General features: G+C 37.6%; 1 protein-coding gene across 2 annotated transcripts in view; it reads right to left on the minus strand.

The window, feature by feature from the left end:
- Positions 1-15,728, minus strand: part of LOC122810855 (urea transporter 2-like) — a 1,084,839-nt gene that overhangs the window by 824,941 nt on the left and 244,170 nt on the right. For both annotated transcript variants that reach the window (XM_044082408.1, XM_044082415.1), the window contains exon 5: positions 2,917-3,106. In XM_044082408.1, the coding sequence (XP_043938343.1) occupies positions 2,917-3,106 (190 nt within the window). The remainder of the gene's footprint in view (positions 1-2,916; positions 3,107-15,728) is intronic.

Here is a 15,728-nt window from a genome sequence, read left to right on the forward strand (position 1 = left end):
AGTAGTTACTCTTAAAATTTGAAATCCAAAAGAAAAGAATCACTGCTCTTGCTGCAATGTGTGTTTGACCTGGGAGGGGATGGTTGAAAACTTGTTTTTTTTTTTTTTTATATGTATTCTTTTTGATCATGGCCTGTGAGTTAAAACAGAAGCTAAAACAAGAATAGTTTGCATTTCAAAATAGATAAAAAGTGACTTTCAAAAGTTTGGAACTAAAGTATTAAACATCAAATATACCAAAAACTTGCAGAGTATATGTATAGACACAAATGAGGAATTACAGAATTCTAGATATGTAATTTAGTAAGAAAGGATACACTGTACTTTACAGTTTTCATAGGTCTGTTTGTCTTAAGGAGAAACTGGATAGGAAGGGATGATTAGAAGAGGAAAATATAATTATGGAGATATAGAAAGTGGTAAGACTTAATAAATAAGGGAGGAGGATGCACTGCAGGGAAAACCACAAAAGGTGAGCAGACAGAAGCATCATAAGTAGCAGCAAGTAGGATAGTTCAAGTTACAGGTGGATGCTTCAAACATATGCAAGTGTCTCTTTTTAAGGAGGCTTAATAGATTTTCTCTAAATGTGTTGCATACGGAAATGCTACTGATTTCACTTGCAGGTTCATAATTTCATAGATGTGTACTAGGCTAATGACCGTGGAGCCTTTACAAGCCTAGCCCATAGGATTAGCCTGGCATCGTGCCACCTGACCTTAGTTCCCAGTGGATCCGGGTGAATTTTATATTTCCCATCCACTCATCAAGATTTTTCTTGAAGAGAGCCAGTGAGGTGCTCCACTTGACATGTATGGGAAGTCTATTCCATAGCATGGGCAGTCTCTGGGTTATGAACCTGTCCCTCCAGCTTGTTCTGTTGATTGTGGTAATGAGGTTGAGGTCTCTAGAGGGTGTAGTGTGGAGGGATTGGGATTTCTTTAGATGTAGCATTTTTAACAGGGGTCTATATCAGATAATCGAACTTTTAAAAGTTCGAACACCATATGGTCGAGACCATATGTTCTAACTCTTAAAAGTTCTAAAATCAAATTAAAAAAAAAAACAGAAAAACCTATCTGAAAGATTAAGCAGGGGGGCAAGCCCCCCCAGCACCCCCCCATACCCCACTCTTTAAATATACCAACTTCGAGATTGCACTACAGTGCAGACAATGGAAAATGTCTATTGCCGCACTGTACAGGGATCTCCATTGAAATGTTCGAACTTTTAAAAGTTCAATCATATGGTGTCGACCATATGATGTTCGAACTTTTAAAAGTTTGACAACATGATAGGAACCCTTTCTAACAGAGCTGGGTTATACATGGCTTTGTAAGTCAAGCAGAGATAGCCTCTAAGTAGGTGATATGAGACAGAGAACAGTTGGAGTTTTTTGAGTCTGTCCATATAGGACAAGTGTTTAAGGCCCAAGATCCTCTTTGAGGTACTTTTGCAGCCTCTGCAGTTGTTGCAGGTGTCTAGTGAGGTGTATGCCAAATGGGCATTGTACTCGATGATTGGCCTAATGAGGAAAGAGTAGAGGGAGACAATGACCTCTTTCTTCCTGGATGCAAAACCCATAGTAATGAGATGTGCCACATAGAAGGACTTTCTGACCACAGTGGCAATGTGGTGGTCAAAAGAGAGGTTGCTGTCAACCTGTATTCCCAGATCTCTTATAATGCCTTCTTTGTTCAGTGGGGCTACCTTCGATGTGGTAATTAATGGGAACCGGGGTTTTCCCAAAGGGGATAAATCTCATAAAAGAGGTGTTGTCTACACCTGCTGATATAGGCTATGAGAACATAACTCTATCTATACGTGGCTTTTGTGGGCACTCACTGCTGGAGATACCACTACTCCTCATTGCGTGTGTTTCCTTGAGAATGGTAATAAGGGCTACCATCACCAGCTTGGAACACAAAGCCCACTTCTCACAGTCTCGTGCTTTTCCTTTGACTACAAGCCTCTGCCTGTTGATGGGGGAATGGTCGACTGGGACCACATCCTTTTCCCATGATCTGTGAGAGAATATCAGTTGTTTACTGTTACCCTCCCACCCCCATCCTGTTACTTCAGCATCTGAGCTGCTTTTGTAACTTGGGCCATCTCTGTAAAGTCGTTCTGTTTTACACCAGCACAGAACTGGAGACTCTGTATTTTAAGTGAGCCACTGAAGAAGACCTGTCTGAGGAAGTACAGACAAAAGACGTATCAGTTTTTGATAATAAAAGAACTTTTTTTACTTGCATTGCAACTCCTATTTATTATTTTTAATTCATGTTTTTTGCACTTGTGCTATATTTTCAGTTTATTTTTCTGTTCTTGTTTTTGTAAGAATTTTCATTACTAATTTGACTACACAATTTCTGAAAGGTCATCATTTTCTTTTATTACATTAAAATTCATTAACACAGACAACTTTAACAGTCTACATACACAAATGGCAGCTAACTGCCACCACATAAGAAACTAGAACTGGCTATAGATTGGAGCAACTATTAGTCTATGAGCCTTTGTATGTGCATCCTAGTAAAGGAACTTCTTTGTTGATTTTAATATTATCATCCCAGACTTTTAGTGCCACAGGATATGTTCTACTTCTCACTCATTGGTTTCACTTTGGCATCTCTGGATATTTAGACTAACCATTAACTTGTTCAAGAGCTAATGTCTGCACCAGAAACAAACATTTTAAATTTAATTAGTGCTGTTAGATGCAGTTGTAGTCTTAGTGGGTATCCTAAAGAGTTAATACTGAAGTTTTGTTATTGTACAGTAAATTGCTGTTGTATGCCATTGACATAACTGTGCATAAAGAGACAAGACTGCAGAATGACCACAGAAAAGTTACTTGTTAAAAAAATTAAAAAATTAACTGAATAAATACATTTGCAGTTTTATATGCATTACCTGTCTTGGCTGAGGAGTAGTGCTACAAGAGTTGATACTACAGTTCCTGTACACCCTGTGATTGTCCACCAACGATTCTGGACTAGTAGACCAGCGATGATAATTAGTCCACTGAGTGGATTATTGGCAAACATCACTTGAGCAGTACCTCGAAGGACCCAGTCAATAAACTGAAATATTATAAGTTTACCTGGAAGAATTAAATACAGTTGTCATTTTTGATGGCATGGAAATAGTACTGAATTTGTTGTAGAGTTTCTTTAAAAAAAGAAGAAATATAAACCGACAGTCTGCATTTTGTATGAACTTTGTGACTGTAAAAACATGTCTGAAACATTTGTTTAGATTTTGTTAGCCTGGGTAAGACACTGTGAAATAAACAACATAGACATTACATGCAATATTTACAATCGATATTAGTTATCAAGTTACACTGAGCAGTAACAAAGTTTTGTTGTAGTCATGTTTTAAGAAAAATATGGAAGATGCTTATGAGTTATTAATTATGGAAAGCAGAATTGTACAAAATTGCCACAAGCCTTGGTCAAAAACATTAATGACCATTACTTAAATCAGTAGGGAGAAACAGAAGACTTACATTCAGTACCATTTAATAATGTATGTAATACTCCACAAAAAAGATAAAAATATTGTTTTTGTTTGAATATGTTCAACATAGAGCTTTGATCTTAGCAGACCTAGCTGGAAGTAATGACGTTTCAAAACAAAGGTATACAAGATCTTAAAATTAATAAAAGATAAGTTACAAGTCTGTAAATTCAAACAGGGGATGCAACACAGTTCAGTACAGACTTAAAGGGTTCTGTAAAACAGATTAATGCACCACTTCATATAGTACTACAGGTCAGAGGTTAGAGAAGATGGTAAGAGTCAAAGTGATAGTCGACCAACTCCTGAACCTCATATGCAAGAATATGATGTAAACGGATCTTCATTTATTCATTTATTTATTTATAGTTGTTTACTAGGGAAGTGCACTGATGAACATTGACCAATTTTAGGCTCAGCCTGAACATGGCAACTGGAGCATTGATATGAATGAAGGTGTTCTGCTACATGTCCTGAATGAAGGCATTGTATTTAGAGTGACCTTTTTGTACTTAATCAAAGTTTTGCAAGGAAAAACATAATTTATAACTAGAGACATTCTTTTACAGGTATGTAAAGGGATGGAAAAGTACATTTGGTGGGTAATATGAATAAGATATATTAAATGTATGTTATTTTCACTACTTAGCTGTTGCAGTTATTGAAGAGATGCTGTAATGGAAACTTGACATATTTGCCATTCACAGCATTTGCTAGATGAACATTTTAATATTTTTGATTATCTACATACCTGTACTTCACTTAAAGGGCAACTAAGTGCTAAATGGCACTTTCTGCTCTATAATATCTGTCCCACCAACCATTGAACTGTGTGCATAATAGGATGATTCTGTCATATAAAAGTTTGCAATTTAATGTGGCTCCTTATTCCTGTTGTTGCTATCTGCAGTACAGTTTGCTATTTTCAGGGCATTTTTTTATCACAGTACTGCAGTAAGCATAAAGCACTCCACAAAGTTACCTATTGTTACTTTAGCAGTGTAGCCTCTGAAACCCGGTCACTGAGCCAGTTTGCCTAATAAACACTCAATATGGATTTAATGTAATGGTGGCAGGAAAATCGTTAACCAAACTTATGTACCTCATTATGAGTCTTAAAAGGCTTATGCTCCTCACAACTATAGATTGAAAGGCACTGTTAAACATGCAGTGTTATGACCAACTAATATCAAGACCACTCAATTGGCAGTATTATACTGCATCCCACCTTCAACGTAGATCATGTGTGGAACTCAGCATAAAGCTCACAAATGTTCAACAGAGATCAAGGTGGACATGACAAATATGGAAGCAAATTAGCAGTGGCAGAAAGCGCTGCAGCAGCCATATGCTGGCAGACAACCAGATATGGGAAGAGGATGGCATTTCCAAAAAACAATGAAGTACTTCCTTGATTGGTGACCATCTGTGTGAAAGAAACTTTAAAGAAATAAAATACATGAAACGATTTCTTTTTCAGTTTCACTATAGTTTGACATATGATATCAACACAGACAATGGATTTGCAATAATAACTTCATACAGAGGTACTGTCTGTGAATGAAAATGACTGACTGCATTCACTTGCTCATTGTTTTGCCTTGCAAGACTAATTAATATGATTTCAGGTCTGATTACTATACCATTGCTAATGTTCATGTGAATCAAAGTTGAATATTAAATAGCTTTTTAATTTCTGTATCAATCAGAAGTATGTACAGTCAACAAAGTGGTTCAACTACTGGGTAGAGGGGTGTCTGTGAATGAAAGTAATTGCCCATTTTGTCATTTTCTCAGTTTTAATAATCATTAACTCAGCTTTGTAAGATTATTTTTTAACAATAAACAGATGTGTGAGATGTACACACCTATGAATTCAGAAAAAAAAACTCACTGCTCATAGTAATTGCCAGATCAGTCAATTACCATGACTGAGGAAATGCAATTCACAGACAGTTATGGTAGTAGTGGGAAAGATCTTATCATTGTCTCATTAGCCTGTTTGCATGCACTGACTAACAGTAGCATTGTCAGACCTGATGACGAAATTTTTCAGACCTCCTTTTCTATATTTTCTAAGAGATTCTCTAACCCCTCATTCAGTTTTCAGAAAAAAAGTAAAGGTCTCAACAAAACGCAGGTAAACAGATGCTAAAGAAGAAATGGCAAGGGGGTTCCAAAAAGAATTCAAGAACCTCTCAAAACCAAGGACAGTCTAACAATTCAGAATGACTATTTAAGGGAACTCATCCCCTTCCCACCCTGGCAGTCCCTTTTCCCTTCCAGAAATCTGAATCTTCTCTTTTTTCTTTGACAACAGAGTTTCAGACAAATGGAATCTGAAGCTCATTCACCAGGGTTACAGATGGCAGTGGGAGGAAATTCTTCCTTTCCAGGAGGGAAATCCCTCATCCACTAGACCTAACTCTTTTATTTCCACCTGACATTCATCACATGCTGTCCTTGGGAGTGATGGAACAAATGCCTCTCATAGCCATTCCTTCCTAGGTGGGAAAAGGGTTTTATTTGGGGATGTTTTCAGTGCCAAAGAAAGAAAAAACTTGTTTACCATTTCTGGATCTTTCTTTCCTAAACCTGTTTGTGATACTGCCAGCACCAACATCCTTTGTCCTTTCAAACCCGAGTGCTAAGTTTCATCAGAAGGGAAATCATTTGGTGGAGACAGCAAATATCCTTAAATCCAGGACTTCTGTTTTTCCTCCAAGTTCCAAAGCAGTCCCTCCCACAGATGCCTTGGAATATGCTTAGGGAGCAATTTCAGGAGGGATAAAAGTTAAGAATGTTATCACTTCACAACCCGCTACGTCTTCTTCCTCATTCATTGGTAAACTTTTATACAAATAGTCTGTATCTCAAGCCTGGAACAAACTCTCTTCTAATGTAAGAAACATCATACACATAAATCAATTCAAAAAAGAGCTAAAAACACTCCCTATCAAACTAGCAGATTTGCCCCTGCCAGGACCCCATATATCTCCCCTTATCAATAATTTAATTTTTTTATTACATCTCCAACTCTTATAACTTCTCTACTGTCAGAGTACCTCTACTACAGTCTAATTGGTGATATATCTTCCTGCACTACACCTGTTGCTTCATTCTCAGCTACAATCTATGTATACATTTATATTTTCAATGTTGAATTTCTTCCATGTTTTGTAATATTTGTATTAAATTTAGTTTTAATGATTGTATGTCATTGCATCTGCCTTGCTATGTACCACTTTTTAATTCATCTTTATTTGCATTATGATACTATCCTATTTCTCTTCCATTGTCTGTCTTAAATATTCATTTATAATTTTTTGTATTGTACTGGAGCTTTTCTCCTCAGGTCTCCACTGAAAATAGGCTTCTAGCTCAGTTGGACCAACCCGGTTAACAAATGTCAAATAAATAAATATATAAATTCAAGTTTCCTAGTAACTCTAGATTTAAAAGGCGCTTGTTTCATCTACATTCATTCAGAATTCAGGTGTTTCTTAAGGTTCTGTGTATCTGGATCACATTATCAGATCTCTGCCTTACCCACTGCACCGAGAGTGTTCACTAAGTGTCTATCTCCAGCTATAGCTCATTGCAGGCTACAGGGTATCCACACTTTTGTATATTTGTACAACTTGCTTATGTTTGCAGGGTCTTTTTTAAAGTGTCAGGAATTTCTCACTTAGGTATGAGATCTCTTAGAAAAGCTGGGATTCCAAGAGACCATTTAAAAGTCTTTTTTTGACTCCTCTACCCAGACTTGTGTTCATGGGCCATTAGCTAGACACTTCAGTTCAATGAGCTTTTCTTCTTCAGGAAAAATAGATCTATAGCTAGATCTGTTTCTAATGTTTTTCCCCTTCAGACTTTGGAGAATGGGAATACTTTAGGATTTTGGGTCTAATAGGATCTGTGATTCTCATAATACCCCCTCCAAGATTCCACATGAGAAAGATACCATGGTACCTGAAGTCTCTTTGATCCCAGCACCAACATCCTTTGTCCTTTCAAATCTCAGTGCTGGGGTTGATCAGAAGGGAAATCATTTGGTAAAGACAGCAAATATCCTTAAATCAAGGACTTCCCTTTTCCCTACAAGCTCCAAAGAAGCCACTCACCACAGAAGCCTTGGACTATGCTTGGTGAGCAATTTCAGACAGATAAAAGTACAATGTGTGTAATACACCAAGGACAGATACAGGCACATAAATATAAAAAAGATGTTTGCCCTGATAATAGCAGTCAGCTCTCTGAATCATCTTTGGTTCCTGGGAACACTTGAAGTTTTACAGAAAATACTATATACATGTGGTACATCAACAAGCAAGGGGGGAACCAGGTTGTATCCCCCTTTACAGACTATCCATGTTAGCTTGGGATATAGCGTCACAGCACAATCTTACTCTACAGGCATCCTACATTCAGTCAGAGCAAAACTGTATAGAAGACAAGCTAAGCAGGACAAGGGCAGACCCTCATAAATGGAAACTAGATTAGGTGGTCTTCTAAGATTTGATCCATCTATGGAGAATTCCTCTAGTAGACCTATTTGCATCTTCTCTGAATAATCAGTTGCAAGATTCTGCTCAAAGAGTCCATAAAAGAAGACCTGGAAGACAGATGCATTTTCTATTCATTGGACAGGAATGTTTCACATATCCAGGGTACTATGGAAGATTCAGGAGAAATCCCTTAAAATCATTGTGGTGACTCCATTCTGGCCATGTCAACAGTGGTTCTTCCTTCTCTGGGAAATGGCCAAGAGCAATTACCATAAGCTTCTTCACAGACTGGATATAGTTACTCAAGATCAGAGGGGTGTATGATACAGCCTGACTCCAATTAACTTCAGTTGTCCTCCTGGATGATAGGGTCTTAATTCTCTTTAGGTACCTATTTACTGAGAGTGTGCAACAGGTACTAATGGAGGCAAGAAAGCCTACTACTAGAAAATCATATATTAGCATACCTATGAACCTCTTAGTGCAATAAATCTAGACAAAGCCTAACAACATGGGAAGACAAAGGCCCAAAATAGGGGCAGATTTTAAATATTGTTCTTAGAAACTTAGAAGGTTGCTAGAATAACAGGGTTTGTGTTAACATGCATTTTCTGAAAGATTTGAAGTTTGAAACTCAAATGTACTTTAATAGTTAGTGACTTCAGTCTTCATATCATCCCAGTGATTTGCCAGAAAACTACAAATTTTATAAGAAACAGACCAAAGATATAAGACAAAAATCTGGACATTCTGTGAAAATCTGGGCAGTTGAGAGGTATTTATATTAGTCAATGAAAAAGATTTTCTACTTGATGCCAACAGCATAACCTACACCCATTCAGGGCTAGTTGGTTTTGGTTTTACAATATTTGTGTGAGTTGCTATCATGTGGCCTTTCGTACTCCACCATCAAGGTTAATTTATTTGCCATTTTAACATGTCTACAAATGGATCCTCCTCTTTCAATGTGGTTTATATTAAAATGTTTTTGAAATAAGTTTTGTATGACAGGCCTTCTTTGGCCCTCCTTGGGGTCTTAATTTTGTATTAGAGAAGTTAACACTTGTTCCATTTGAACCAGCTAACCAAGCTGACTTGAGGTTCTTAACATGGAAAAAAGTTTTACTGATTGCTCTGATCTATGTAAGAAGGGTATCAGAGTTGCAAGCTGTTATGGTGACTCAACCCTTCTTCATTTTCCACAGTGGCAGGGTTTCTTTGAGAACTAATCCCTCTTTTATCCCTACAGTGGTATTTAAGTTTACTTTAAGCCAGTCCATCCATCCCCTTGCTTTCTTTCCTGAACCTAAAAATGAAGGAGAAAGGATACTCCATAACTTGGATTTCCACAGACAATTCGGGTAATATATCGACAGAACTAAATCTTTCACATCTTTGGAACAATTGTTCATTTCTTGTGAAGGTAAGAAGGGGCAACCTGTGCCAAAGCAGGCTATTTTGAAATGGTTGTGCAAAACTATTACCTTTTGTTATACTCGTCACAACAAAACTGTTTCTGGCATGGTGAAGGCTGACTCTACCAGTGCCTTGGCATCATCTATGTTTTTTGGAAAGTAAAAGGGTTGAATTCTAGAAGTATTCTAGAAGCAGCAACTAGATCCTCTGTACATACTTTTACAAATTACTATAAGCTTGATTCCTTTTCTAGGTCTAGATTAGGCTTTGTGAGGTCCAGGACTCTTTTTTCAACCTCCAAAAATGGATAAGGCATGGCAATCTACTAACATAGCTTAGGCTACTACAGCAGTGATCATTATGAAAAACCTATGTTATCTTACATAACAGTAGATAGTCAGATGATCCCTGCTGCAGCAGCACTCCCTCCCTCCTTCTATCCCCAAGTTTATTGGTGTAGTTTTTTTGCCAAGGTGTGGATTGTCATTCTTGGATATTCCTAATATTGTCCTTTCAGGGCTCAGCCTCCCCCAGTCTTTCGGCATGAAAACTCTGAATGTCTTAGCACCCAAACCTATCTTTTTAGTCAGCTCATCTCAAGCTAACTAATGGTTTGGGATCATGGAAGGTGCCCTGGAACTTTACTGGCTATGCGGGAACTGTAGCAGTCTTCATTTGAAAATCTACTGTTATGTTAAGTTTACTTACACAACTGTACTTTCTCAGTCTATATAAATCTTTCTGATTTCTTCCATGGTCCACCATATGCAGTGTATTTAACAAGAATCTTTATAATGGGCATCTGTTCTTCCCTTTTGGACAATTATTGCTGCTGTACAGTTTTATTTTGAAAAGCAGCTTGTCAAATTTTACCCTATAACTCTTGGCTATCACAGCTATCAGAATCTCTGACCAGGATTTCTAGACAAATTGCATAATATGTAGTGTGCACTTGCAAGAGAACTGAAAGTGTGCAGGCAGATGCAGGCAAGTACCAATTCATAGTCAGTTTTTACACTCTAGTGAAGTGAGCCCAAATGCACACTAAAAGACATTTGAAAATTGTTGCATAATGACATGCAAATGAAACAGCAATAAAATGAGATCTCAATAATATTAAAATGTATGCAAGTTGAATGGAGTCACAATTCATAAATGTTATAGAGACAATTGCACAGTTCTCTGTACCTGACTATAAAAGAGTATGTCACAGATTATGTTGTTTCATTTAATAATATTTTTTTGAGTAACAGCAACCATCAATAGCCCTTACCATGTATAGCTATTTTGTTACAGGCTAGGATCATAGGATAAACAAAGTATTTGGTCCAGTGGCTCTGTCAAATAACTACCTTCAGGTTTTACCACCTTATTCCATGAGTGTGAGGCCAGTAGTCTTGGTGAAAATGTAAGGGTATCCAATCACTTGACTAAGTTAAATTTGAAGGAAAACAAAAGTCACATTGCTTGACTTCCAGAGGGAGTCTATTCCAGAGCATTGGGGGAGGGGAGAGGGATGCTGGGAGATGAACCTATTCCTCCATTTTCTTTTATTTATTTATATAGGTTAAGATCTCTGGTTACTATTGGACTTATTGGGAAAAAGGAGGTGAAGAATAACAGGATCTGTAATGGCACAGTAGGTGAGGCACAGATTTCTCCTCAGGACTATAAAACACAGAGTAAAGAGCCAATGCTTTCATTATCTCTTGGTAACTAAGATTCTTGAGACCAGATGTCTTTTTGGCTAGGAACCACTCAGGCTTTTTCAGTTGTTTGATGTGATTAGTAGAGTACATGCTAAAATGGGTCTGACCACAGCTGAATATAGGAGAAAAATCACTTCATTCAATTTGTAAGATATGCTTGCAGAAGTATTTCCTGATTAGAGTACCTTATGTCAATCAAAGGAGAGGGAAATGCCTTCCCAGGTACCCAGATCTCTAACAACTGGTTCACTTGATTATTTATTTATTTTACATTTGTCGATCAGGAAAGTCCAGCTGGATACAAAAGCCACTTTTTAGCTGAGGCATTGGGAGAAAAGCTCTAGTACATGCAATACAATCACATTTTTTAAGTAATATAATATTGACAATGTCAGACAGAAATCAATTACAATAAAATTTATGATCACAAAAAGATAAGATAATGGGGTATTAGCATCATAGGTTGTAGCAAATCTTCTGCTTCCTGAAGAGGATAATACATCATTTACTAGCATTTAATTTCAGCTCTTTTCTATGCATGAGGTGTTTCCTAGTGTTAACTCATTTTGTAGGGTAAATACATCTTCAGAGAATTTGAAATTTATGTACTGTTTGCAATCATCAGCAAATTTGGTCAACCAGAAATAACTGTTTTCAGTTTTTGCAGTCTTTGACATAAATGCCAAACAAGCAAGGACTAAGCACAGATCTCTGGGGTACATCATTGATCCACCTTTCTTCTGTTAGAAGAGGCATCGTCAACACAGACAATGTGTGTTCTGTCTTTAAGCCAGCTGGCTATCTGTCTTACTACACAGTGGTCAATGTTTTATGCTATTGAATGCCTTGATCCGATCTACATAAGCAGCATGAATAATATGACCACTGTCTACCATTTGAGTGACCTTCTCAAAGAAGCTGGCAAGATTAAGCAGGCATGAACTACCTTTCTCAAAACTAAATTGTTGTGGGTCAATCCTAATAAGACTTTTAGCATCATTTAATGATGTGCCCCATAGCTTTATAAGTCACACACATAAGGCTGGTAGGTAAGCAGTATCCAGTATCAGTGGTGGGTCCACCCTAGTGGAGGGGCATTACTATGGTAATGTAGCAGGACAGAGGAACATAGCTTGTAGCTTGGCTTAGATTAAACAGTATAATGAGGGGTTCTGCAAGTGCATGTTTGATACTGTTTATTAGACAACCTGATATGTTATGATCACCTATAGTGGCAGCCTTTTCTTGTCTTTGAATGTACCTTTAAGACATGTGCCTATGTAAGTAGTAGACTTGAGGATGGGTGACTCGGGAATTACTGGAGTTAGTCTTGAAGTTTTAAGGGAGAAGTTGGAAGCAAATTTGTTTGCAAGTATACTTGTGATGTCATCTCAGTTTGAGTGAGATGCTTCCACTCTGGAAACCTTCAAAACAATGTCGCAGATTACTTTTTAGTTTTCTAATGTAGTCAAAGAAAGATTTATAGTTATCCATTGCCTCAAATTCTAGCCTCAGTTCCTTGGATGATTTACTGGCCTTCATAGTGGTCTTCATTTCTTGGGGAAGTTTTTAATGCTCTTTTCTAACTGGAAAGTTTGGGCTCTTCTAGATGTTTTAAGGAGTTTATTCCTTTGGTTATGAAGCTTGTTTATCCTAACTGACCACCAGGGTGACTTATTTTTATATTTCTCAATGTATTTGGTTCTATGTGGGACTGTTAGATTGATGCATTTATCTAAACAGACATAAAAATCCATAGTGCAGCTGGCTGTATATTCGGGGTCAATTGTGGGAATGTCCAGAGCCGGATCAAGGTGAAATGGGGTCTTAGGCAAGATAATGCATCAACCCCCCCACTTCCCCTACCGCCATTCCAGTTTTCCAAGTCTTGTCTGTCTCTCACCAGTTACCATAAATACTGCTCAAACCTGTCAGTGCGCATACTATTTTTTACTTATTTCTACAATGATTGCATATATTTAGATTTAATTTAAAACTTTGATTTTAAATTTTACAGCACAAACAGTAAACCTTTCTGCCCTTGAAACTCACATTCATTGAAACTACACTGCAACACATATTCATTGAAAATGTATATGACCATTGGTGGATTAAAAGCGCCTTGGCCCAAGGCTGTTTTCAAACCATGAACCCCCCCGCACACATTTTTAGGACTATGCATGTGCTCATTGATTTATCTTCTTGATTGCATTAAATTATATTTTTTTAATACAATAACATTGGTTAGAGTGTGTTTTACATTTGTTGTTTTGAGCATTTTTACTGTGAGCACAGAAAAAAAATGCATGAACCACTAATGACAAAACTAACTATTTCAGAACATTTCATCTATAGAAGATGACCCAAACTGCTGTCATTATAACTGACCAATATAAGTTAGCATGCACAATCTCTGCAAAAGTAAAAGTCATCTGAATAATGCTGCCTCTAAACTAGTATTACTAATCCAGAGGCTGTTGCTTGCAAACCACTTTGTATTTCATTGCTTCATCTACAAATGCAGTGTCTATTGCCAAAAAAGAATGAATTGCCAATGTCACACTAAAAAAATAGGGTTCTGGTGCTGTCACCACAACATTTCCTGAACAATATCACCTATGCACTATGGAATAGCTGGCAAAACAAAGACGAAAAGTTTATAGTTAATAGGCATCTCATCCAAGAAGCAACACACTCAGGAGTGCAACACCTCTCTTATGCTGCACTGCAGTGTTTGGAATCAATACATGTGGTGTGGAATAGAACCCACAGCCTTCTTCACCAAAATTAAGTGTGCTACCAACTGCACCACTGAATACAAAATGGAAAGCTATGGAACTCTGTGACTGACATTTACAGACTATAATCCTCAGTGATTTACAAAACAAACTAATTAAGGAGAACTGGCAGTTAGTGTGGAGGTTTAAGGCTCCTGTTTTTCAATAACTAAGGCTCAGGGTTTGACTCTGAGCAAGGTTACAGTGATCCCTAACTGGGGTGTTACACACACTCTAATTAAGATATACTCTCTCAAAGAACTCATTGCAATGTTGTTCCTAGAATGGGCTTATTAGTTAATTTTCTGCTGCCATTTCTCTGCATATCTGACAATATTGAGAGGTGTTCCATTTCTCTGTCAAGGGAATTACACAAATCTGCAAATTTCTGTTTCTTTGCATATGTATCCAGATGTAGTTACATCATCAAGTTTTATGTTGACTAAAGCTGCTGTTTAAAGTGAAGGACAGATTTTAAAGTGTATGCTGATAATGATGAAAGGCAGATTTTTATTTTTAAAGTGAAACTGGGCCTCTCAGCCAGTACAATGCCCTAGGCAGCTGCCTAGGTTGCCTAGTGCTGGATTAGGCTCTGGGAAGGCATGGATAAATGTGGAGATTTTGTCTTATAGTCATATGAGGTTTCCTTTTTGATTTCTCTAAATATGATTGTATTGGTTACTGGTAGAATGGAAGTTATGAGAGTAAAGGTCGCAACCTACAGGTCTGACGTAACTGATGAGAGGCAGACTGGGGGAATGGAACAGGCAGAGGGCTATGATATTGAGGACCAGATCAAAAATGTGCCTGTCTCTGGTGAGTTTGAGTACAGTTTGATTCAGGGGAATTTTGTTTGTACATTTCAAAAGCCATTGTGCATATCCTATGTTAGGTATATTTGCTCCAATCTGTGAAGGAATAGCTGAAATCTATGATGATTACAGAAGTGCTACTTACATGGATATCTTCAGAATGCCAGGAATTGTGAATGATCATCTGGGGTCATGAAGGGTGATCAATAACAATAACAGGCTATAGCTGAAAGATCAACTTGCCTAAGGTAAGCTGGAGTTCTAAGAACTCACTATTGGAGTCTCTGGGTATCAGTCTGAAAGGGATATGTTCTCTGACAAAAAACAAGTCTTCACCATAGTTTCTAATGAGCCTAAAAGCATGGTAGGCACTAAACCCAAAGGTAGAGGATGTCCTTACATTACATTTGAAACGTGTCTCAGTAACTGCACATACGTGAACATACAGATCCAGATGCAGATGCAAAAATTCCTCAAGATCAGGCTATTTGCTGCTAAGAATCCTAGCAATGAGAAGAGCCAGCTTGGTGTTGTCCAGTTTGGAATTTGATGTATTTGTTAAGATGGAATGTTCATTAGATGAACTTGACAGAAAAAAGGCACAAAAGGTACAGCAAAGGCTTTAGCCACCCAGGACACATTGGGTATTTCACAGGCCTCACTCCCTAGAGAACTCAATAAGTTCATCCACCAGTACAAACATTAAACAGGTGGGAGCTAATTGCAGCTGTGAAGAGCACTTTTGGCTAACATCAAAGTTTGAAATTGCACTAATTTCATGAAATTTAATTATACTTTGACTTAGGAATGGGGTCCATTCCTGCCATGGTAGTAGAAACCCAAAAGACTTGGAGAACTTAAACTGAGAGAACTAACACCATGACACTGCCTACTTCTTTGAGGTGCTGACTGCCTATGTTTGTGTACATGTAGCAATAAAGGCCCTACCTGACCCACACTCACAAATGTTTGTGAACAGGA

This window comes from Protopterus annectens, chromosome 1.part1, assembly GCF_019279795.1.
Source record: "Protopterus annectens isolate FY-2018-M chromosome 1.part1, PAN1.0, whole genome shotgun sequence".
Classification (NCBI taxonomy): Eukaryota; Metazoa; Chordata; order Ceratodontiformes; family Protopteridae; genus Protopterus; species Protopterus annectens.